The sequence below is a fragment of the Thermobia domestica genome, chromosome 13 (assembly GCF_964235325.1).
Source record: "Thermobia domestica chromosome 13, izTheDome1.hap1.1, whole genome shotgun sequence".
Classification (NCBI taxonomy): domain Eukaryota; kingdom Metazoa; phylum Arthropoda; class Insecta; order Zygentoma; family Lepismatidae; genus Thermobia; species Thermobia domestica.
The window spans coordinates 212,672,935-212,699,039 of NC_137466.1; the positions used below are offsets into that span (position 1 = coordinate 212,672,935).

The 26,105-nt window shown below is 35.8% G+C and overlaps 1 protein-coding gene across 3 annotated transcripts in view; it reads right to left on the bottom strand.

Moving 5' to 3' along the window:
* Imp (IGF-II mRNA-binding protein) overlaps positions 1-26,105 on the bottom strand; it is a 327,619-nt gene that overhangs the window by 279,695 nt on the left and 21,819 nt on the right. For all 3 annotated transcript variants that reach the window (XM_081737327.1, XM_081737324.1, XM_081737325.1), the window contains exons 2-3: positions 17,317-17,380; positions 5,371-5,427 (exon numbers count right to left, since the gene is read on the bottom strand). In XM_081737327.1, the coding sequence (XP_081593453.1) occupies positions 5,371-5,427; positions 17,317-17,380 (121 nt within the window). The remainder of the gene's footprint in view (positions 1-5,370; positions 5,428-17,316; positions 17,381-26,105) is intronic.

Sequence of the window (26,105 nt, forward strand, 5' to 3'; positions counted from 1 at the left end):
CGATCTTTCAGGCAACATACACTCACCGTATTTCAATATTTAAATAGCCGGTATGTCGAGTCGTAATAAAACATACCGCCTCTGCTTTTTCTTTTCATTTCGAAGACACATAATTTATTTCTCAAACTGTGGGTCGCGGGCTATTATTTGATAGGTCGCGAGAAGTTTTAAATTTTAATTATGAAAATTTTATTTTGACGCAGAAACATGTGTCGTGAAGTACTATTCAGAAAATGAAAATTGGAAGCGTTTGTTAATGAGGTGAAGTGTGAGTAGTTAATCATAGCCTTGTCGTTTGTACAGTCAGTAGAGATTTTGGGTTAGGATGGAAAGAGAGTGGAGGAGTCAAAATCTGTCACTGGGTAGAATATTGCGTTGTGAGTAGTGTTAGCTCTGTGTAACTTTTTTATTAAAACACTTTAAACTCCTTTGCGCGTGCGTACAATTTCATGTAACAGATACAGTTATTGGGAAAGAAATGACATTACACTAGCTCGATCATCACCGACTTATATTCTCGTACCGACACGATCACTATATTGATAAAATTTACATTACAATTTAGTTTGAAAGTGAAATATTTACGATAGACATAAAAGAAACCACCTACATTTTGATTTATTAAAATTTAAGCATTGACCTCTACTTAGTAAAACACTTGTCAGTCGGCGTGTCCACAACATCTCAAAATAAAATTCATGTTAATATGATTTAGAAAATTTAATTACTTTGAAATACTCCCCATGACATAGAAGGTCAAGGTGTATCTTAATAAAAGTAGGTGGACCACAAAATACTTATTATTTAATGTGGGTCGAATTAACAAGTTTGAGAACCACTGCCATAATTAGATTTCCGGACGATACCACACAGTTATACATTGACAGAAAATTCGGAACAGGTCCAAATGGAACAGAACAGATCAGAACATGTGCTTCGAAGCAAATTCACCATGATGATCAAGACCAAAACAAAAGTTATGAAATCCAGAAGTAAAGTGAAGATAAAAGTAAGTTACTTAGTGGGGAAAACTGCAAGAATTCGGTAACTCACGGATCAAAATGAACTATTATAGGTAGAAACGTGTAAAATCCAGAATAGCTCATGTGAAGAAAGCATTTGAAGAAAGAAAAAGCTTCTGAGCGAAAATATCCATATAGAAATTTAAAAAAAAGTATGAAGCATGCGTATGAAAAGTGGCGTTCTATAGATGAGAGGCATGGACTCGACAAACAAGACAACCGGAGAACGGAAGACTTTGAAATGTGCTATAGAAGAATGCTCACAATTATGAGAATAAGATGTCAAATGGAAGTGTGCCTGAGGAAATGGCAGAAGATAGGAAAAAAAGGCGCATACTGATGGTTCTTTCAGAAAGACGAAATATGGATGATTGGCAACATTATGCAGGGATAGCGCTATTGGCTATGGAGGGAATGGAGGAAGGAAAAGTACCAAGAGGAAGACTGTGACAAATATACGAATCAAATAATAAACCAGTTGAGAATTCTTCAAGAGCATTACCAGAACGAACTTTAAAAGAATTAATTTTTCTTATTTACTTCTACAGACTTTATACCAATTGTTGTATGTACTTTATTATCATACTCATTAAACAATATTCTTGTAATATATCTATCCATTTATAATTTCCTTGAGTACTAAATTTTTTCCACATATTTTGTTAAAGAGTTCTGTTAAAACGTTCTAGGACATTGTTTTACGAAGGCACATGTTCAAAGTAGAGGGCCCAAAATTTTGAAAAATATCTCCTTTCTATGACTTACGGTTCCCGAGATATGGTTCCTTAAATCTCCGGAAATAGGCCATGCTTTTGGCCAATATCTCGGGAACGGTACGAATGACGCGAAAAATTTCATCACTTTCTCAGAGAGATACAGAGAGAGAGAGAGAGAGAGAGAGAGAGAGAGAGAGAGAGAGAGAATTCAGTAACGAACGAAGTTCGTTGAATATAAGGGAAGGAATAACAAGAAAATGAAGAGTGTCATTGGGGCGAAGGGAAAGTTACGTCAAACCAATCGAGAAATTGATGACTCAGGGTGTCTACTGGAATACCAGAAAGTAAATTCATGACTTTTTCATGACTTTTCATGACCTTTTTGTTCAAATTTTCATGACCCTGGCGATAACAATTTACCATTAGTAATAATAAACCTCTACCATCAGTGGTGCATCGGTTAAGATGAAGATCACATTATGTTCTTATTTGTCTAATGTACATAATGCCGATTAGCTGACAACTAATTTTAAAATGCAAGAGCAATTTAAAAGGCAGTAAACAAATTTTTAATTGCGGTTCAAGTATGGGTTTAAGGCTTACCAGGTTCTATAGATTTAAAAAAATCTTGTGAACAGTCCCGTTACATTCAGCTAGGTTTTTTATCTGCGTTTTATGTACTCTGAATTCTACATTTATAATTTTCGTTTACAAGAAAAGACTGATTACGTAAATATACAATTCTTTTCCATCGTGTCATATTTGAAATTAGCGTACATAAACATACTGATAAGACCTACTGAATGGGGAGCAGCTAGGAAGACAGTAAAGTACCAGTTAGCCAGCACTAACTGGTGGGGGAAATTCTCACAATTACTGACCTGATACAACTGTTTCAGTACATGCAGTATGAGGTATAAAAGTATGAAGTATAAAAATATACTCTGAGATTTCAGATTTTCATGACCAGTTGGGTAAATAAAGGACTTTTTCATGGCTTTCATGACCACTAAGCAAAATATATGACTTTTTCATGACTTTCATGACTTTCATGACCAGTAGACACCCTGTGACTCAAAAAGAGAACCATATTGAGAGAAAGAATTCTACTTGTTCCTGCAAAGTCTTCTACCAGTACACATTGCAGTTCTTGAAACCAATTAACACCCCTAACAATCAGCTACAAGTTTGTTATCGAACAGATCGCACTATTTACCAAAGAAGAATTCTAGCTCTTCCACACAAACAGAAGAACCTGCCAAAACCCAAGAGTTTTTCTACTTTACACTTCACTTAGCTAATTAATATCTGTTTCGCTATCGGCTCTGATACCATTATTTTCCGTTTATTCAACTGAAGTTGACTATCTCTTAATTCATGTACCTCTTCAATTCCTCCTGTAGTTTCATCATCATGATCATCATAGGTGTTCTGGCATTATTGACAGGTCACTTGCTGCAACAGAGAACTATGCTCCATGGTCTCTTCGTTTTCACGTACGATTTTTGTTTTGATACAGTCTATTAATTGTAGTCTCCTTCGCCCCTCCCTGTTTCCTGCCACCATAGCCTCTAGCATGTCAATGATACAGATCCTTCTTAGCTAATGTTCCAACCAGTTTCTCTTTTTAATAATATTTAAAAATGTTTTTTCTTTCACCATTTCTAACACCCTCTCAAGCTTCGGAGTAGTTTTTCGTCATTTTTGCGTAATGTCCATGTTTCTGACCCATACAGTACTCCACACGAAGCATTTTATGAGTTTTTCTTAAGTCTTTGTTCAAGATACCACAAAATAGTGATTTCTTCCTCCTAAAGGCTTCTTTCGATATTCCTATCCTTACTTTTATTTCACGTTTATATTTCTTATCATTACTAATAATACTACCCAGGTATCGAAAACTAGTCACCTGTTCTATTTTCTCCCATCCTACTTCTATATTTGACACCGACCTCTTCGTTCCAATCACCATAGATTTTGTCTTGGTAACATTTATTTTCATCCCATGTTCTTTACAGTCCTTCCTCAAGTTTCCTAAAGTTTTATTGATTTTTCTTTTCAATTCTGCAACAAGCGCCATATCACCTTATAATTGTACTTCCTACCGAAATGCTGTCTTCATTTTGTAGACACTTTTTCACTATCTCCTTTAGATAGATATCAAGTAATGTAGGCGAGAGACAGCATCCCTGTCGATCTCTCCTCTGTCATCTCCTTCCCTATTCTAACACTTACTTGTTGGTTCATATAAGTTTCTTATGAGTCTTCGATCTTTCCATTCCAAACCAACTTTCTTTAAACTTCCAATAATTCCCAATTCACGCGGTCAAAAGCCTTAGGTCAATAAATACTACATAAACCTTTTTTCCTTTTCCTATAAACCTTTCAGCGATCGCCCTTAACCCTTATCCGGGCAAGCGGGGCTTCCCAGGTCCAGTAGCTTTATATATATATTCGAATTCCTCAATAATTATAAATATTTCGATGACAAAATTCTGAATTATTCTATCTTTAGTCGAAGTTAAAGTCATGAACATATCGAGTTGGTAAGGCCCCAGTTACAGTCTATGATACAAAAATAGCTTGCCCGGACAAGGGTTAATAATCCAATTACATTTCTTGTGCCCTTCTCTCTTCTGAACCCGAACTGTTCCTCAAACTTTTCATATGTTCTTCGATATAACATTCTGCTCGGAATTCGAAGCAAAATTTTCGCTGCATGATATGAGACTAATAGTTCTATACTCCTCACCTCTCTTTGGAATGGTACATTGAAAATTTACCCTCCACTATAAGGTGTCTATTAAAATTCCGAAATGAAATTTCGTGACCTTTTCTTTACCAAATAATAAAATTTCCTAATATTTTCAAGAGCGAATTTGGGTGCGAATTAGACCGAATTTTCATCCATGCGATACAAACGTACTTTGCTTGCGATTTGGTAGCGTCTAAAGCCGACCACAGACATTTTTGGTGGTGAACTTTGACGTTTTATCGAACAAAATTTTCCAATCTGTACTTACATTTGAACAATTAAAAAAAATCATGACCCAAAAGCTAAATTTCGTGACTTTTTCGTGACTTTCATGACCATTTTCTGATTTCGTGACATTCGTGACCGATAGACACCCTGCACTAGGAATCAAACTTTGAACATACGCTAACCATTCGGCTGTACAGCAAAACAAAATTCTCCCATACAAAATGTCAATATTTTTCGCCATTACCATAGTCTACTAATGTGTAACATCATGCTCCGATTCACTCTCACTAAAAGATGTTTTCTCTAATGCATTAAAATAGCATAAATATGCATTTGTTGATAGCACTGCTCGAATTAACATTTTCAAAAAATTGCTAAATAGTTTCCTCAGAGCTTAATAAAATGAAAGATGTACGAGAAGGCCCAGAATTTCCAACATAACGAAATCATCCACAGTAGGAATGTATCTTTCGACAGCCAAGGAAAATTGTTACCCTTAAGTTATCAGTACATAAACAACCTACTTTTTATACAATAAAAATAAACGAAAAGCAAAACAAAACAAGCAGTAAAAGGATAATCTGACAAACATGAAACTACAAATTAAAATTCTTTTTAACAAATCACGACTCTACAGAACCAGACGTACCTCCAGCCATTTCCAACTTGGTCCACTCGTGGTTCTGGGATATTGACCGGCATGCCCCTGCAAAAACAAATCAAACTATTTACTCTACAAAATACCCACAATTATTCATTTACATTTCATAAGTATAAACGGCTAATTGACAGCAAATTGGCAACAAAATAAAACTTACACTACTATCACGGTGTTTCGCAAAATTACTAACTGCACGCACAATGGAAGAACATGAAAGCGGATGTCACCTGCACCGCCTTCATGCTTCTGTCACATTATTATTATTATTATTATTATTATTATTGTCATAGGTGTAATTTTGTGAACAATGGACAATGTTGTTAAACAGTATTATCTTAAGTCTCCTTTAGTGTTCATAGACAAAATCATTTTTACTCCTTGTACTTAGCCGTACGTTGTTCGGCAATCAGGAGAGAAAGTTTACGATGTAATTAATTAATTAATCTAGTTTGTTCATAGACCTATTGAACTGACGCTGATGAAGAGATTCATCGAAACGTCTGTAATACTAATTTATGCAAAGGGTCTTCACGATAAAGCTGTTTAACAACGTAACATGCGTCCAGTGTTACGGTGAACACGCTCTAGACGACCGATGGGCTCTATCTCTCATGGAACTAATGTCCAGAAGACGGACAGTGGGCATAGCCTTTCCGTTGCTTTACATTTTTTTTATACCAAGCTTTTAGTTCAAACTTGTCTCTAAAATAAGAATACTCAAAGCGAGTTTTCAAGTTTTGCAAAACACACACAAACGCGTACAAAAAATCCGTCTGGTGGGATACATAGTTCATCTGCAATGTTAAAAAATAGACTGCGTCGCCCAAAATAAATAAAATACACTGCCTCTATTCATATATTTTTTAACAGTATTATGAATGTATTAAAGAAGTTCCTGATGCACCATATAAAAGAAATTTTAGATAGGAATATTAACAAGTGTCAATAGGAAGTGTCATGCCATAAGTGGCGGATCATTTGCCGTAAATTTAGACATTTTTAAATGACGATGTCCTACGCCAATTTTTTAGTTCTGCATTAAAATTATCCGTCAATATTCCGAATTGTATTAATCTTCCCCTTCCTATTTTATCATACCTTCTTCACACACATAAAGAAGTTTCTTCAGGAATGATTAAACCAGTTCTTTTCCCTCTCTTTAACTAAATATGTTTAGTATTATTCTCACCCCATTCCTTGCTTACACCTCTTCGTAGACTTTTCCTTCCACCAGGTTAAACAACTACTTACATTTCTACCCTGTACAGCTCAGTAGTGGAGATGTATCATCTCCGTTACTCCAACGATCCACAAAATTTAACTCAAATCTTTTATCCTTGCTTTTGTTTGCAACTTGCATGTCAAATCTTCATTGATACCTAACATTAACTTACTCTTTCCTGTTCCCTTTCACTCTCATTACCTGGCACAAATCCACTTCGTTCCAACTGTCATTGTTTTGTCACTTCAATATTTATTTTCATCCCCCTCTTCTTTGAAGTTTCATTTCAGACTCCATTAAGAGCCGTATAACCTTCAAACAGAGATGGTTATTTTGCCATCGGTACTCAACCTCGCAATCTCTCGAGCTCAGGCTCACTACTCTCAATGAGGTTCGCACTCCCTATCCACTTACAGCGCTCGTGCTTACACATGCTCACGCTCAGTCATAAGTTCGAAGCTGATAGACCGACAGCCTGACCACCCTACAGAGCGGCTACTTTCCTATCTCTATTAACAGATAAACTATCTTTACTACGTTGTTCCTTCTTAACTATATTTTTTGTAATACTAAAATAGGAATTGAGTGATGTTCGTAGATAGCAACAGAACGTTCTTGTCAACCCCTCTTTTAATCACTTTCCTGTTATTTCCTCTGCAATACTAACTCTTACAGGTTGGTTTATATATATTTATTAAGTTGCAGTGGCTCAGTGGTAGAGCGTTCACCTCTGGTGCTTGGGGTCCCAGGTTCGATTCCAGTTCCCGCCAAGTGAATTTTGTGGTGGACAAACACCGTGTGCGTGGGTCTTCTCGGGGTTCTCCCGTTTCCTCCCACTTTCTTCATTCCACTATTTCATTAATTCCTCATCATCACAGTCTCCTTTAGCCTAACCGGCATAACCATGGGACATAAAACTAAAGATTTCATTTCATTTTCGAGTTCGTTCCTAACAGTTGTACCATCAATGTTGACCTTTATTCCGATCAGTTAGAGCGGATCGGACCGAAATGGCACCTCGCAGCAACACGGTAACGCAAAACCACACTCGGCTCAGAAAACGCAACAAAAACTTGATGGCATCGAACTGATCCCACTTCCGACACATAGTCCCGACCTGTCCCTTCGTATTACTTACATGTGTGGCGCACTTCCTGAAATTACGATGCTTCGCCAACTAGCACGAGGCTTAAACAGCAGTGACTGACTTCTTTGCTTCTAAGGACAAAACGTGGAATCAAGGAACTGGCAGGAAGATGGTACCAGACAGTCCATGCGAGGAGCCATAATTTGAATGTTAACCTTCTTTCAATATACCGGCATTTTGTGTGCCAGAATACTGTAAGACTTAGAACTCATCCCTGTGTTAATACAGTGAAACCTCTCTAAAGCGGAAAGCCGTGGGGAACCAATTATTGTCAGCTATAGAGAGGTGTCCGCCTTAGAGAGGTTTCGATATTTTCTTACGTAAATTAGTAAAGAAGGTAATATGCAATTAGTAACAATATTTTTGGATGAATCATGTATTTACGAATATTACCAAAATGTTACTGTACCTGTGTTGTCCTCTGCTGTCCAATACTCTATGTTCGAGGCACAAGATGGAAATAAGATGTTATAGTTCTCTGCACTTTACGTTTTCAGTATATCGCTTTAATTTGTGGGTTAATTGCAGTCCAGTAGTGTCTTTTTTGTGACAATATGCGTACCCGTGGGCAAAAACTACTGAACTTGTCTTCTGCTTGGTTAGAGATTCCAGCAGGACAGTAGAATAACGTATTATTCCAAATGGCGGGAACTGTCAATCACTTTTGTGTCTAAAACAGCTTGGGTGGGGGTGGAATGCAAGCAAAGGGCATGAGAATGTTGTTAAACAGATACTCTTCGTCTGGATTGCAGAGTAGACAATTGAGGAGACAAAATGTCTTAATGCTTTCTTGGTGACACGTGTATGAATTACTAAAAATGTATTTTTACAATACTTTTCAACTTATTTATAAAGTGTCCGTAATATGGAGGTAAATAACATCTATAAAAGGACAGGAAAAAGACTGTCCGTGTCCGTATTAGAGTGTGCCCGCTTTAAAGAGGTTTGCCAATGTTTTATCCTATTACAGTGTTTGGGGATTACAAAATATGTCCGTTACGGGAAGTGTCCGTTTTATAGAGGTGTCCGTTAGTAGAGGTTTTACGGTATATAATTTTCGTTTTATTTGTAGATGCGTCAACCATAATAAAGTTTTAATTCTCTTTTAAATATACAAGGGCTACAATATAAATTTTAAATTTCGTTAGATTTGATCTGATTTTGAGTTTAGCATCCCTTTCAGCAGCGAGGCTATGAGACGTGGACCTACTGTAACTTGGAATAAGAACTACATGAACTCCCACTGGGAATCGAACCCGGGTCTCCCATACCAAAGGCGCGTACGCTAACCTCTAGTCACATTTCTTAGCCGCTAGAACTGAAGTAAAAAGCATTTTGGTTAATATTTTAGTTGATGAATAGGATGAAGACTTGCCCCTCAAAGATGATGGGAGGCAATTCATGATATTTACTTAGTTTGTTATTTTAGCCCCATGTAACCCTCAAAAGAATTTTGATATGAGCTTTCAAACCTCTACATTCAGCATTAGTACAGTTTTGAGTCAAGGCTATACTACACTAGCGATTCAGCGATTTGTAATACGAAAATAAGTTTAATGTTACTTCATTTAAATTTCTACTTCTGATATAAACTTCAAATTATGTAACGCAATTCAATTCTGTTTCAATGTCCGCAGTATCTAGACTAGTTTTATAAATAACATATATAAAGCACATATATATACTTCAACACCAAACGAACCAGTTTCTTCTTCACTTCCAACTGCAACAGGTGCTGGAAAAACAGCCAACAAAATTATCAATCTTTATTTTGGCCACGTGCGTTTGCACATTAGTTTTGTATCACTATATAGTTAACTAGCAAGAACCTTCAATCATGTTCCTCATACTCTCTTAACCTTTCTTTCAATAACAAGATTTACCTACGCTGCATTTTTATCAATAAGTTCAATACATTTGTTGTAACTTAAAAAAAAAAATCTGAACATGACGGAAACTAGCAATGATTACGATTCAATGTCTCCAAAATCTCAATTTGCTCTTTACACAACGCTCGTAGACCAACAAAGTGGAATTCAGTAGTCTTCAGCTGAGCTGGGACAATATGGTGTTGTGCAGAACATTATGGTTAATATCCTTAACCACAGAAAAGGGTGCGGAAAATGGGTGCCACTGGCACTAGCCGAGAGCCATAAGACGAACAGTATGGAGCCGTCGCTAAATATTTTTCAGCGTTACGCAAAGAACTATTTTCTTCACCGGATAGCGACTGAAGGAAAAATATTCCATCCGTTCGCTCCATCAAGGAAACAGACATCCATGGAATGGAAGCATGCATCTTCTCCACGGAAGAAGAAATTCAGAATTCAGTAAAGTCTTGTGCGCTGTATTCGGGGACATATCAGGTGTGCTACTGATCGATTATTTGGAACAGAGACGAACTGAATGCTGAAAGGTACTGCGGACACTTCTGAGGTTGCGGGATGTCATCAAACGAAAACGCCCTTGTTTCCTGAGCCGTAGTGTGATTCTTCTGGATGTTAATCGAAATCCTATTCGGCACAAAAACTGCTGAGTATATTTAGCGTTTACGTTGGGAATGACTAGAGCACCCTCTCTACAGCCCTGATCTAGCCTCCAGTGACAGACAAATTTTCCCTGCTCTAAAGTAGAACATGGCTAATGAAAAACCTCATCTACCATTGTGACAAGTGGTTGAACATAAAAAGTGATTACATCGAGGACTAGATGTTGAATGTCCTCTATCATCAGATGTGTTGATGTTTCTCACACGCCATAATAGGCTTTCTAACCTCGCATTATTGACCCATCTGTGAGCAATGAACTGAATACACTCTTAGCAATACTGTATTATTCAAATGACAATGTTAGTTGCTTCTTCTGTCAACTTTTACTTTAGAATCTGGACTTGATATTGTCTGTACTATGTGTAAGAGTTAAAATAAATAAATAACGCGTTTAGTTCTTTTTACTATGGTTCTTTTGAACGGTAAAAATAATGTAAGAACGAAAAGATGAAATCATCTCAACATAACTAAAAACAGTGGTTCTTTAAAAACTGATACACATTCTTAGAAATACACAAAATTATGCAGTTCCGATGTTCTGCAAAACATATAAGCGATTTGGTATGTTATACGCATTGCGGCTGTATCCACCTGTGTTTATGAATGTTTCAACACTTTGCAGGAAACAACCGATTTCCAATAACTCCACCCTCGCTTGAAATGGAAGTTATACACGAACGTATATATTTAACACTAAGAAATTATGTCAATATTAAAAGAAGACAAAATGTATTTATGAATATTGCATTAACAGAGATTTGATGTAACGAGTACCCATATGATTGCACAACACCAATATGTAAACTGTTACCCAGTAAGTACTCTGTTAAAAATGTCACGCGCTAATGTGAAGCATATGAGTAATTTATGTTATCTTGCGTAGCATTTTTTCCTTTTCTATTAAGGGGACGAAAAAAAGACAAAACCAAATTAGAAATTTACGTGTCACCTGTACATTCTTGCGAACGTCACTTTTACATCTTGGCAAAAGTTCAAATTATACTGAAATATCCATGTTCTCATTCATATTTTAAATTTTTAGAGAAATATTGTTACGAAACATGAAAAGCATTGCAAATGAGACATTCCATGTCAAAAGAAGAGAGCACTTGACTTATCACAGATTTCTTTGAAATTTTATATGCAGTAATGGTTTGGGTAAGAGTTAATAAACGACAAATAAAATATCTTGAACACACACACTAAATATACCGTGTTCAGAAAATGGTGGTTTGCCACGAAGTACTTTCAAAAAAAAAAAAAAATGTGTGGAATCATTTTTTCCTATCGACTTGGAAGTAAGACAGGGTTCCTACCAATCTCGAGAAATATATTTCCCTGACTTCTTGACTTTTCCTGGCCTTTAGCAGTAAATACCCAGATTTTCACGACAGGTGTCGGATAACGTCGACATATAAATAAGGAATAAATAACTGAATATTTATATGTGAGAACATTTATTCTATAAAGTCAAATAGTAATTAATTGCTCATACGTACAGCAATAAAAAAAATAGCAATAAAACCAAATAGGTATTATAATGGTTGGCTAAGCTGAAATTGGTGTACACTTGATGTTAGAAAAATGTATTTTATAAAATTTGCCTGGCTTTCCCTAATTTCCAGTCTTTCTCCCTGAGTTTCCGTGACCTGCACAATTTTCCCCTGAGTTTTTCCTGATCAGTAGGAACCCTGTAACACCATTAGAAAGAGAAGAACATCTTTGCATGTTTTCCTATGTCAAGAATATATGTCACATGAGAAATAGTGAAAATAATTTAATAATAAATTTGAATTTATATTTTAAAAACATCCATGAGAAATTCAAAATTGGCATAAACATAGTGCAGTATCTATACCTCATTACCACCATGTCCCAAGATGGGCACTCAACGAGATTATATGAAACGATAATCTGATGTCGGAATATGAGCATCACAACTTTTTTTAAAAAAATAAGATTCCTTTTAAATAAGACCTGACAACACATTTCAAAATTTTGTACATGTAATGAACGATAAAGAATTATGGCCATTAAATGAACTTTGCGATTTAAAAAAAAAATGAAATTAAGTAGTTGAGATTAATCACAGTAATCTTCATTTATTTTTTGCAAGTATTTTGTTTCGGAGAAAAATCAGTGATGTGCTGAAGCAGAAGAGATAAATTTTAAAAAGAAAGTATAAACTTAAGAAACAAAGTTTAGTGTTATTCCATAATGGAAAGCAGCATATAGTGCTGTAATCCATTTTGCATATCTGGCAACAAGTCTAGAGGAAAATCTCTTCGACCAATACCCCAATGGATGACTTAACTTAGACGACCTGGTGTTGTTATCCTGCAGTAAGATATGTGACAGGTGCAGAAAGGGACTAAGAAAATTACGAAAAACGCCTTCCCGCGATTGTAACAACTTCTGTCGAATCAGATGAACCCAGTACAGAAGATGAGACTTCAGTTAGTAATGACAGAATGGAAGCTTCCAGGAAAAAACGTACTACATGCAACACAGTGTTATTGGGCTGTTAAATGAGTCATTAGATAAAATTGGTGAATCCCCAATATCAATATAGAACAAACTCCATGGCTCTGGATAAGTAGAGTAACAAATAAAACACAGTTCTGACCAGAGCAGAATGAAATATATTAAAAACTATACTTACAATGTGTTACAGTTTCAATATAGAAACTGAAAGCTAAACAATGTCCCAAGACCAAGATGAAGGAAAGTAAGCATGGATCTTAAGAAAATATTTGGAAAAGAGTCAGAGGAAGAAAAGTGCACGGGTGAAAACAACAGATTCTGAAATAATGACAGCTGAAAGATAAATTTCTCCAAGCTGTAGCACTACAATGCAATAAATACAAATGTTAATACAAGCTGTTGTGTCGCAAGAGTCTGTTGTGTGAAACTTCATGGCTCCAACTGCTAAGAGACTTATGAAACAAAGAATTTTAGCTACTCTCCTAACCCCCAACCAGAACACAACATTGTCAAAAACTCCAATGACCACCGTACATCAATTTCTACTGCAGTGGAGTAAGCCATGTACAGCTGTGGAAAAGGGTGTTATGTCTACAAAACAAGATGGACAACGTGTTTCTCTAAATAACTAACTGTGCAACTTGAAAGAGGCATTCAAGCTTTTCAGACAGCCTACCACCCATGAAAATAAGTTTCTCAAAGTCTGCTAACCCAGATCACGAAACTGTATTTTGGCAGGATCGCATATTGTATCTCCCACCATACACCAAAACGTTAAGCTGATGGTGCGAAGTTGAAACACTGCACGTTTACGTCTGGACAGTAAACTGCACATTCCTCCATATGATGAATGTTTACAGATCATGTGTATGAGGGCTACAATTAGATAAATAATTTCATACACGTTCTCTGTGTATATGAAGATCTTTTGTCATTCTCGGGTCTACTTAAGTCACACCGGGTCACGGGTCTGACTGCTTCCAGGTCACGAAATCCGTCACCAGTTTCATCACTGCTTTCCAATACCAAGTATAAATAAAACACGGGTTCCAATCCCAACGAGTAACAACTGAATGTGGTCTCGTATCTTTTTCTAAAAATGGGGTTCAATTACCGACGGAAGCTCATGTGGTTCAGAATCCATGTTAAGCTGTAGGTCCACAGTTCATATAGTCTCGCTGCTGAACGGGCGCTAAACTCAAATCAACTACACTACAACTAAAAAGGAATATTCTAGAAGGGGCTCTGCAGACTATTTTCTTTATAATGAAATTTTATTCGTATCGAACAGAACAAAATCTTACCTATACCGGTAACAACATACATTCTGCAAAACCTTCAGAAATACCATCCTTTAAAAAAAAGTTCGATGTAGGGAGTCTATCAAAAACGGGTTTTTAAAAACAAAGTAGGCACTTTATCAAATTTGGTTAGTTGCTACATTTGCTAACAAAACGACGTTGCTTATTCTTTCTGAAATATGTGCAAACGAAAAATAAGTTTTAACTTCACACCGACACTAGTGCAATTAGTTACACAATAATGAAATTAGTTATCTTGAGTTAGAAACAAATCGGGAAACAAGCAGTGGTTCAGTAAACCACTCCCTGGATTTATCGCGACTTGATCATTTTGTAAAGACAATATTACACCAACGCGACGTTAAAATTAAGTGAGGTTCTCAAGGTTTAAAGTTCACATATTTCAGATTCTATCGAGGACCGAATTCAAGGCAAAATACCATGTATTTATTCAAGAAACTTGTGTGTCAGCATATAAGGAAGAATATTTTTGCTAACTTCCAATACTTTGTACTCCATTGCAGATTACTTTAGCATAAACCTTTCCTCAATTTATTACAGAATTGTTCATAATGTCACATCATCCCGACATTTTTAAGTATAAATGTACTCATTTTTTAAAATTATTTCTGTAATATGAGCTCGCACGTGCTAAACGGTTAGCGTGCGCGCCTTTGGAATGGGAGCCACGAGTTCGATTTTCAACTAGTGAATAACTCAGAAAACAACTTATTATTTAAAAATGTTAAAAAAAAAAGTTAGGTAGATAATATCTTGAAAAATGATATTAAATGAAGTAGTAATATTTTCTAAACATTTTCTTATAGCTAGCAGAAATATAGGTGCGCCGTTTATGACGTCAAAATTATCTCGAAACTCAGCTATCACTCAATTCTTATTGTTAGGCAGTCCCCGTTTTCTTTAAAAAATTCTTATCAATTTTCTTTAAAAGTCATGACTTCTATAAGTTCCTTATGTCATTCTTTCCACTAATTTACTTAATGTAATTAATCTAAATTTTGGTATTCAAAGGCAGATTCCAGAGAAGCTATACACATTCGTTTTAATTATATAAATCTTGAGATGTATCAACTGATCAAGAGCAATTATCTGCTAATCCTTATGTCAATCGATATTGGTCAATGTAAGGTTAATAAGTTAATTATATTTAGATCCTTAATTTCAAGAACTCAGTGTGTAATAATAAATCAAAATTAATGTAGTTAAAACTTGTTACGAAGAACTATGTCATTGCCTGGTTCAAGTATGTCGAATCATTCAGAAAATAATTCAAGTCAAAGGTCAAGAAGGAGAAAAATTGCAATACGTATGACTAGATTACATTTTGGTGCTAAGGCCTCACGCCTTACCCTCTTTTTTTCTTTCTTTTTTTTTAAATTATACTTTCAAAATTCATTATTATTCTTTCGTATTTACTTGATTTTTTTAAATATTTATTTGTAATCATTAAAGCTTTTTATTTACTGCTAACCTAAACTTGTAAACTTTTCTTCTGCAAGCCACTTATTGCATCCCTCATCTCAACAATAATAATAGTACCGTTTCTATGAGGGTTTGATAGGTCAAAATATTAGGAAATGCAGGAAATGTCTCGTGCAATTTATCACGGACGGAATTAAACTGATTTTCTGGACTTTCAGTCAAAATTTGAGTCCAGGGTATTTGTCTACTTATTTCAAAATTCTTTTATTCCAATTTTCATGGAAAGTGAGTCAGTCTAATTCGTCTCTATACATAACATTAGAGCCTAATTGTTTTTCAGCATTGCAACATGTGAACAAATTTTTCGCTTGCTCTCACGGTTTACGGGGCTTATTTTCCTAAAGCCCTGGAATACCGCGGGAAGATAAGATTTCATAACCGTGAAATCAATCTTTATTTTCTTTATCATTAAACATTTAATTAACAGGGTCGTGGGTTCGAAACCCAAATGGGTCACTTTCCCTTTAAAGTGATCTCATTCTTCCGTGTAAAAACTATTTTTTCTACACACCCGCTGATACATGTAGCTCACTCTTTTGTTTGGTTAAGAAGCATAGAGGAAAACATCCTCATTTCTGTTCTTTCACTTAATTTACATGTGTGACGTCATGCCCAGATCGGATACAGTGGCGTATCGTCAAACTATCTCAGTTTCGGGAACGGTGACTTCAACGGTAGTGCACATAAGGTAAATGGTGGCAGTCGGAACATGAACCCAACACCCCACTAATTCATAACCTATATAGAAAATTTGGCGGCCCGAGTAGAAACCTCTATTTTTAAGTTTTACACTTTCCCCATCCCAAGTTGCGGGGCTATTCATCTCAGCAACGCGGAAAACTATGGATTCGACATTAATATCGGTCATTTTCGATCATTTTCAAGTATCTCCCCCAAGTTCCACCGTCAAAGTAAAATGACAAAAGCCATTTCAGGCCCGAACTTCTTCATCTATACTGAAATTTCATCGAGATCGGTCAAGTGGTTCAAGAGTTGTTATAAAGTGTTTTTTATTTTTCACATATCTCTCCCCCTACCCCTCACCTACGTTGTATTGTCAAAGTGAAATTATAAATATCCCAGGCCCGAACCTCGTCTATGTTGAAAATTTGATCAAGATTGGTCGGGTAGTTGAAGAGTTATGAAATCACATAGTTACTTTCACTTACCAATAATAGTCAAAGAGTTGTTCTGTTAAAGCATTAGTTGTTCATAGGTTATTCTTTATTTTAAACTAGCCTACTACGCTCATACATAGTCTTCAGACCAAAAATAATGAAGTGGCATATATATAACTTCACTTTCAATATCAGATCCCTTTAAGGGTCTTCAGCACAGCGAAATCAAACTACCGCTAATTTTAAAGTTTTTCTCTAATAACTTCAAAACAAACAAAAAAAAATCGAAAAGCAGAAACGCAGTGAACTAGACGATACGATTTTGCATTACAGCGAAATTAAACTATCGCTAATTTTAGAGTTTTTTCTGTAATGTCTTCAAAACAAAAATATTCGAAAAGCAGAAGCGCAGTGAAATCGTATTGTCTACTACGTTTCTACTTTTCGAATATTTTTACTTGTTTTGAAGATATTACAGAAAAAAAACTAAAATTAGCGGTAGTTTAACTTCACTGTAGTGAAGACCTTCATGCTTTCTGTTATCAACAGTAATTAATCCTGTTATTTCTTATCTTAAATAACCAAACAGAATTAAGAAAAATTAGCTTACCTTTTCTTCGTACCGCCCGCCACTGAGGGTTCTACGACCAAGGTCGCTCCCAAAAAATTGCATCCTACAAGTAACAACAAAGGTTATACTTTAAAATTTTATATTAATCTTACTTTTATAGTACAAATCAACAGTCATAGAAAGAATTATGACTACGCAATATTATATATATATATATATATAAATCCTATATTGATAAATGTCAGGTCCCGGGTTTGCTTTTCGATAAGAGCACAGAATTTCACATGTTAAACTATCGTGATACAACTGGTTACTTAAATCAAGAGGTAACAAAATTCTGCTCCAAAACTATCTACAAACTGCGACTTTGGAAGCCAAGACAAAGCTCTAGTTAGTTAGTAAGTCAATTCACTAAAGATTTCACGTAGTTGATGCAAAATCCGGATTTTATATGCGCTTTCAATACTTTTCTTTTCTCTTAACGGTGTAAACTGTAAAATTTTATATTTTAATAAAACAAAAACAAACAAAAAAAAAGTAAACTAAACAGTTCATTTTCTGGTTAACGAATTTAGGAATCTGAAATAACACAAGTACTTGTAAAATTTAGTTCACAGGAATTGTACTTCCGTCTTTGAAATAGTTCCGCCTTGTAAACATGTTGACAGACTGTTTAAGATAATAATACGCTTGTATTTGCATATAACTACACTGGGAAGTGTTTACTCATAAAAGACCTAAGGCACTCGCCGTTATTATAACTTGATTTTCACTTACCCAGAAACTTAACACCACTTTTCTTGTACTTTGAGACGTTACAAGTTGAATACTAATTGCAAAATTAAAAATATACACCAACGAAAAATCTAATACTCGAGCCCAGAAATAACTTTTCTTATACAGGGTGTCTTCTAACATTCCAAAATGAAATTTCGTGACCGTTTCTTCACCAAATCATAAAATTTCCTAACATTTTCAAAAGCAAATTTGGGTGCGAATTAGGCCGCATTTTCATCCATGCGATAGAAACGTACCTTGCTTGCGATTTGGTAGGGTCTAAAGCCGAACACAGACATTTTTGGTGGTGAATTTTGATGTTTTATAGAACGAAATATTCCAATCTGTAATTATATTTGTACAGTTAAAAAATATCGTGACCTAAAAGCTAAATTTCGTGACTTTCATGACAGTTTTCTGATTTCGTGACATTCGTGACCGATAGACACCCTGTTATAGAAGGGGTGAATGGCAACTGAAATAAATAAATAAAAAACAATAGAACGATAAGTGATCTAGCAGTGCCTATCCTAATTACACAATCAATTGTGGTTTGACTCGAATAAAATTTGTAATCATACTAAAAGAGACTATTATCAAGAATTGGTGAAATGAGAATGTAAGAGACAACCCCAAAAGCCGACGGACACGAAGATATCCACCAAAAACTCCCACGGCATGGGATAAGAAACCTCGGACTTCTCATTTAGAGGCCTGCACGGGCTGGAATTTTTAGCAGCCGAACGCGGCAAGTGAATTTATATAATGTAAGGCCCGACCCGAGTTCGTGTGATAATCAAATGAACCTGAAATAAGCCCGAATCACACATTTAATAATTAGCGCAAAATTATATTTTTATTTACAGCAATTAGAAGTTTTCGCAGTTGTAGTTTTAAAGTTCTCTAGAAAGAACGGTCCAATATACATATTTACGGCCCGAAGTGATATATGCTCTGTAGGCCCGAGGGCCGGGTCGGGCTTAAACCCGAGCCCATGCACTTTTATTCTCACTACACTGAGCCATAGTATACCCTCATTAAAGATTCTTGTATAGTCTAACATGTTTAGCAAATTTTGAAAACTATGATACTAAAGATAAATATATATATCACGGCCCAGTACCCACGTACATCAACAGAAAAATAACATTTAAGGTACACTCCGTAATAACAGGACAAAAACCTAAAAAGAAAAAAATACGCATCTATTTCACTCATCACATCTATCAAGGGTTGCCAACTCTAAAAACAAGATTACCGACAGCAGCTAATGATCCTTAAAAATAGATGGAGTAATCGTAATTTATATCTTGAAATATATAGTTGAGCCTAACAAAAACTACCGGTCAGTTGGCAACCCCATATCCACCACCCTACTTTTCTGCACTTAAAAAGAATGGATCCTCCGCAGAACTTCGAATTAAAGTGGTATATGTAACACATTTCTTTTATGGAATGCTAATACATATTAACATTGCCAAGGCCTGTTTCTCATTTTTTAGCGTTCACTCAGCATCGTGAGACGACTGGTGAACTACTTGAATAAATAGCGAAATTAGGGTCCCAGAAAACTAGAATAGCAGTGTTTGGGAATCATATGTTGACCATCCATTGCCCATTGAATGTTTGTCATCTGGCCGGCAGAAACCCACATGGCCACTATATATCCATTTCGAAACTGTTTACTTTTCTCTCATTTGTAAATCTCTAGCAGGCAAAAAATTTTTGATAGTTGTACAGAAATGTGCTTTTGTAACTTTTTCTTAATGAAGTAAAAAAAAAAAAAAAAAAAAAAATACTACTGAAATTTCTATGCAGATAATGAAATTCTGGATACCAGGGATGGGTTAAGCACTAACAGCACAAGATATACAAAGGATTATGTAACAAATTTTACTCCATTTAGTACCATTGTTGAATTTGCATAGAGACAATCAGTTCAGTACTGACAGGACTATCTAAATCCTCTGACCTACGAGATTTGTCTCAATTTCTTCCAGGTTCTTGTTTTAGATTTATACAATAAAATGTGATGGGACCAGATTATTGGTTCACACTCGGTTAACTTTTAAGAAATTCAAATTAAGTATAACTTGTTTGAACTGGTTTTCTTTTAGGACTGAAGTATCTGCTGTGAAGAAGTTCCAATTTATTTTTAAAAGGACTTATTTTTTTCCTATACATTGCGAAACAAATAATATTGAATATGAATTTGCATATTCTCGATGATCTAGCATAGAATGTTTTTCCAAGCTATCTGGAAGAATGTTTATTACATCTTACGATGCTACAATTGGAGCCCTATAAATTGACAATCTAATGTGATCTTTGTATTTCGATTTAATTATGGAATAAATCATAATGAACTTTCGCTTAACTGTAGCCCAACTGTCACATATGCCTGGTTCTCCAGGTCATGTGAGTAGTGGACAACACTGTGTCCGTGGATCATCTCGGGGTTCTCTCATTTCCTCAAGTCACAAATTCTTTCACAATCACTACTTTCGTTAATTATCTGTCTCCTTTAAGTCTTCATCCCGGCGAAATTAAAATACCGCTAATTTTACAGTAATTATGTGATATCTTCAAATAGATAAAAGATAATCGAAATGTGGAACAAGAGAGCCCTAGACAATATTATTCTACATGAGAAACCGTTATCAAGACTCACTTATCTGTTTTCGATTTTGAGCCATTTTAAAAATCGGCATTTATTTTCGCGTTTCTATACGGCTGAAAACAGAAAGCCACTAGGTGACTTGTGATAACGGTACCTCACGCAAAATAATATTGTCTAGGGTGCTCTTGTTCCATATTTCAATTATCTATTCGAAGATATCACATAATTACTGTAAAATTAGCGGTATTTTAATTTCGCCGGGATGAAGACTCTTAAGGGGCATTCAATGGGATGTTAAAAACTAGAAATTTCATTTAAAAACTTATATGAAGCTGACATTCAATACATTATCCTGTTCACCTACGAAAACTTTTTTTTCCTTCAGGTACTTTCACTTCTTAACTGTCATAATCGCCGGATTATGTACTTATTCGCATACATTGCAAAGTTGCATTTACACGCCAGAAATATGCATACATATTCTATCACCTCTTGTGTATTGCAACTGTAACGCGGGCAGTTTCTGCTTCTTTTACTAATTAAAAGACATTTATGAAGGAGCAAGCATAAAGACAGAGAATCAGAACCAAGCAACGACCTTGTCCCTTCAGCGCTTGTATGGCGACGGAGAGTTCCAAACGGACTGAGATCCCAACACAGCAATATATCAATGACGCAGACAGGCGCGCCCTTTCTACCAATCACAGAGCGTGTTACATTCTCTAAGAGGAAGCCGGCCGATGGAGTCACGAGGAAAAGATGCAAGGTGCACTGCATCGCAGACAATGTGACAATTTGAGGAGCTGCTGTGAGCACACATACACATATAAGCATGAGCAGCACTCATTGAATGCAGTCGACGCAACCAGATATTTCACTCATTCCTAATTCTGATATGCTTCTTCTTGATAGTGTTAAGTACAGGGTTGCTACGTCAATAAAAAATTACGATTTAACTTATTTCTAAACAAACAACTATTTTTTTGTTAACTATTTAGAAACTGCATTGGCTGCCCATATCATCGTAAAATGTTAATTCCCTACGAATTACAATGAGTATAGGATAGTGAAGGCCAATTGTACTGATTCTATGGAGAACCTTGAAGTATTAAATACATTGAATAACCGTATAAAAAAATGTAGGTCTTTTGTAGACATTTAAATCGTGCCAACTTCTAATCTGCTATAGAGGTTTAAGTATACGATTCCGGGAAATAGTCCAGACGGTGGTTTAATCAGAATTTATCTGTCTCTCATAAACGGGTTTAATGATCTCTACACATGAATTTTAAACATATACCATATTTACACAGAATAAATCAGTAATGAGAAATGCTAACAACTTCCTAGTCATTGTATCCGCGTTTGTTATATGTCCCTATATAAGATTGGGATTCATGATATGATAAAAAGTAAAAGTTGAACGGCACAACTAAAACTCGAAACTATAGTGATCTCACAAAGTAGTGAAACTACCTAAATCTACTAATTTCACTACGGAATAAAACGCAAAGGTGTTCCGGTCGTCAATCTCCCCCCCCCCCCTCTCATTCATGGAATATTGCCACTGTCGCCTCTATCGCTGTACGGACATCATCTCACGAGGGACAGTGTTGTCGGATTGCTATTGTTTCATTTTGTTAATTTTTGTTGCTATAGTTGTTGTCTTTGTTTTATTTTTGTTATTACTATGTAATTCGAATAAATGTTACGTCCGTGTTATAGTTTTTTTTTTTTTTTTTTTTTCGTTTACCATATCTTCAGATGTGTCACTGCTGTTGGTGCACTTCTGGTGTTTGATGTTCTCTCTAGCGTCTGTTCGGGGGCACCTCCAAGAATAGTGCCTAGGACTTCCGATGTACTACACGTGAGGCAAAACAGTTCTATAATTGGTATAGAGCCCAGGCTTTACGAGTTTGCGGCTACTATACAAGGTTCCTACTGATCTGGAGATATCTATTTCTCTGACTTCCCCCTGATCTTTGGCACGAAATTCCCTGACTTTCATGACAGGTATTGGATGACGTCGATATATAAATAAGGAATAAATAACGTAGAATATTTATACATTAGAACATTTACTCTATAGAACTAAATGATAATTAATTCATCATACGCATTGTATTTACCTCCCATAAAAATCTGTGCAACGTCCCATATAATGGTTGACTAAGCTGAAATTGGGTACAATGTTAGAAAAAATATATTTTGTAAAATTTCCCTGACTTTCACTGATTTCCAGTCTTTTTCACTGATCTTCCCAGACCTGCACCATCTTCCCTGACTTCCCTGACCAGTAGAAATCCTGCTACAGTAACACTTACAACATCAACAAATATAATGTGCGTTATTGTTCAGCTCGGAATTGCAGCTAATTTACTGCGTTTTTCCTTGGGGTTCTCCCGTTTCCTCCCACTTTCTTTATTTCACCATTTCATTACCATCATCACAGTCTACATTAACCTCGATGAGTAACTATGGAGCGTAAAAATAAATAATAAATTAATTTGCAGTAATTTTTATAAGCAACTGGTACATGCTGATAAAACAAGAAAAATAGGTGTTTATTAATATCAAGGCCAATATGATACGCCACCGTAATTATTCGGAAAATTTTCGTACAAATACTGTTAATTTCTGTATGCCAGGAACCTCATTTCAGCCGCAAATTTCGACTCTACTACTGAAACTGTAAAGAAAGAATTTGTGACTGAAATTAAGAACCCGCCACACAACGCAAGGATGTGAACAGTATTTGCAAGAAAAATCCGTCCACCGAAAGTGATAGCGTTCACCGAAATTGTCTCGATATAAATATAAGGCCAAAAATACAATAAGGTAAAGATATATTTTTTTAAATAACATTGTTGAGGCCGTGCAGTACACATAACAGGTTTCGTTCGTTGTGTGCCATTTGTAGCGTTTGAATTGTCTAGATGCAGTTACGAATAAAACATATGTTGTAATATGTGATCTATATCATTATTAATTTCATTAAAGGAAGAAAAAAAACATGAGGTTCACACAGTCACAACTTTCTGTATTGCGTTAACATCCTTTAATAAAGAAGCACTTCACAGGCATTTAACTTTGATTTTAATAACCTAACACAATGATGAACAAACTTTTAAGAGGGACCAACCAATGAAGAAAAAAATACTTTAGGCGGCCAAATATAAGTTATTCAAAACAACGATGCCTTCAAAGGAAAAACAGACCAATATTGTTAATGTCAACCTTGGAGACAGCGGTAAAACTCAGTCACTTCAACCATGGACGTTACGCTTTGAACAAATACAACATCTCTTGTACAGCCCAGACCCAATCCCATTTAAAAAAAAAAAAAAAAAAAAAAAGCTGGCCAGCATTATCTGGTAAAACCGCTGCCTCATGGTGGCTACGAGAACATGACGCGGATTTCTACGCAAATGGTATAGAGAACTTTATCTACCGTTGTAATAATCGGCTGAACAAAAACTGTGATTACATCGAGAACTTGTGCTGAGTACTACCTATCATTAAACGTGTTGGTCTTCCAACTATGTATATCTCACACATAAGCCATAATGAGCTTTGTAATTTTGTTTTGGATCATCCCTCGTACACTAGCTGGGAAAATATATCTGTAACTTTGGTTAGTTGATCAGTCTCATCTTTATACAATGTGCAACAACAGAAGATGCAGAGAGATGGTATCTATGTTCACCATCTCAACCACAACGATAGGTCAGATTACCATTCAATAGGGCTGACTGGTTGTTTTGGAGTTTTCCATGTGTAATACTCCGAAGTCCTAAATACCTCGACTCTCTCGTACACAGATCAATAAACGACTATACAAAGAATTAATGTGAAATTACTGAAAACTAACAAACTGCTCACAAAGTTTAGCGACAAGTGGCAACCGAGAACATGTGACGACATGCGACATCTACCTAGGTACTGAAAGATGTAATAAAGTGAAAGAAAACTTCAAGATTATAAGTGAACACCACACATCACTTCTGAATCAACTAAAACATAATGGATGTCAATATCACGGAGTCTGACGTATTATTTTTCCCCAGGACAATGAATCACAGCGTTGATGACAGACACCGACTTTAGATCCTTTCTGTTACCACGTCTTCCTAAATGTTGGCAGAATTTCCGAAACCATACAAGTTAAAAGCCAGTAAACCACGACCATCTCATTATTTACTCTATAAAGCCGTAGACTTGCCAGTATCTCCTCCTCCTCCCCAACCTTCTGAATTTTTTTTCTAACAATACACCGGATACAAGATGCTAGGTAAATCACGTATTTGCAGCATAAGTTTCTACCTTCATTTTTTAAGGGGAAGTTCACAATCTATCTAATGAGAAGAAAAGTTAAATCTTAAGATTAATCTCTCATACAGATGGAACAGTTGGTAAATGTAAAGCAATGATGAATCAATTGACAAGTGGAAAGTAACACACGCATATGGCATTTGTCTAACATAGTATGAAAAGGTTTGAAACTTGAGATTGCGCTGAATTAAATATAGAGCCCAGCTAGGGCTACAAGATCTTCCTATAGACTAGGCAATAAATCATGATGATGATGCTTCAGAGCTACACAAGTATATGATTCTCACAGCATCATAGCCCATGTGTGATTAATCATCAATATGGATGATTCAATTATGTATGTCTGACTTATATGCTTCTACCACCTTCACTTCTTGAAATAACTAACTCAGCACTCTAAGGCCTATGGAATCCGAAGGTTCAAATGCTCTCCACTGACTTCTATCCTTAGCCAACTAGATCCAGATTCTACTTTGTATTCCTATTTCTGCGAGATCAATCTTAATATTGTCCTCCCATCTGTTCTTTGGTCTTCCTAATTATCGTTTTCCGATTGGTTTTCCAGTTACAGTTAAGACTGAAAGAGTTCCTTTCTTCCATCCTGCCTACATGACCTGTCCACCTCAAGATCCTACATTTGATGACCCTAACAATGTCTGGTAAACCGTATAAATTTTGCAGTTTCTCGTAATGAAGTTTCCGCCATTCTCATTCCTCTTGGGTCCGAATATTCATCTGAGGATCTTGTTCTCGAATACTTTCAGTCTACGTTCTTCCCTCAGAGTAAGCGACCATATTTCACAACCATACAGGACAACAGGTATGATTATAGTTTTATTTTTTCTTGAAATGAAATCACTAATATAACGTCCTACACTTACGTTCTTTAGGCTAATGGACACGAATGATTAATGAAATTGAATTATAAAATAAGAATATAGGAGGAAACTAGAACCCCGAGAAAACTCACGACACGATATTGTCCACTACAAACTACATGTCCTAGAATTGAACCAGGGACCCATCGCACCAGAGCTAAATGTCCTACTAATGAACCACTGTGACTTCTTTTGTTTTTACGGATCGCTATCCAACTGCT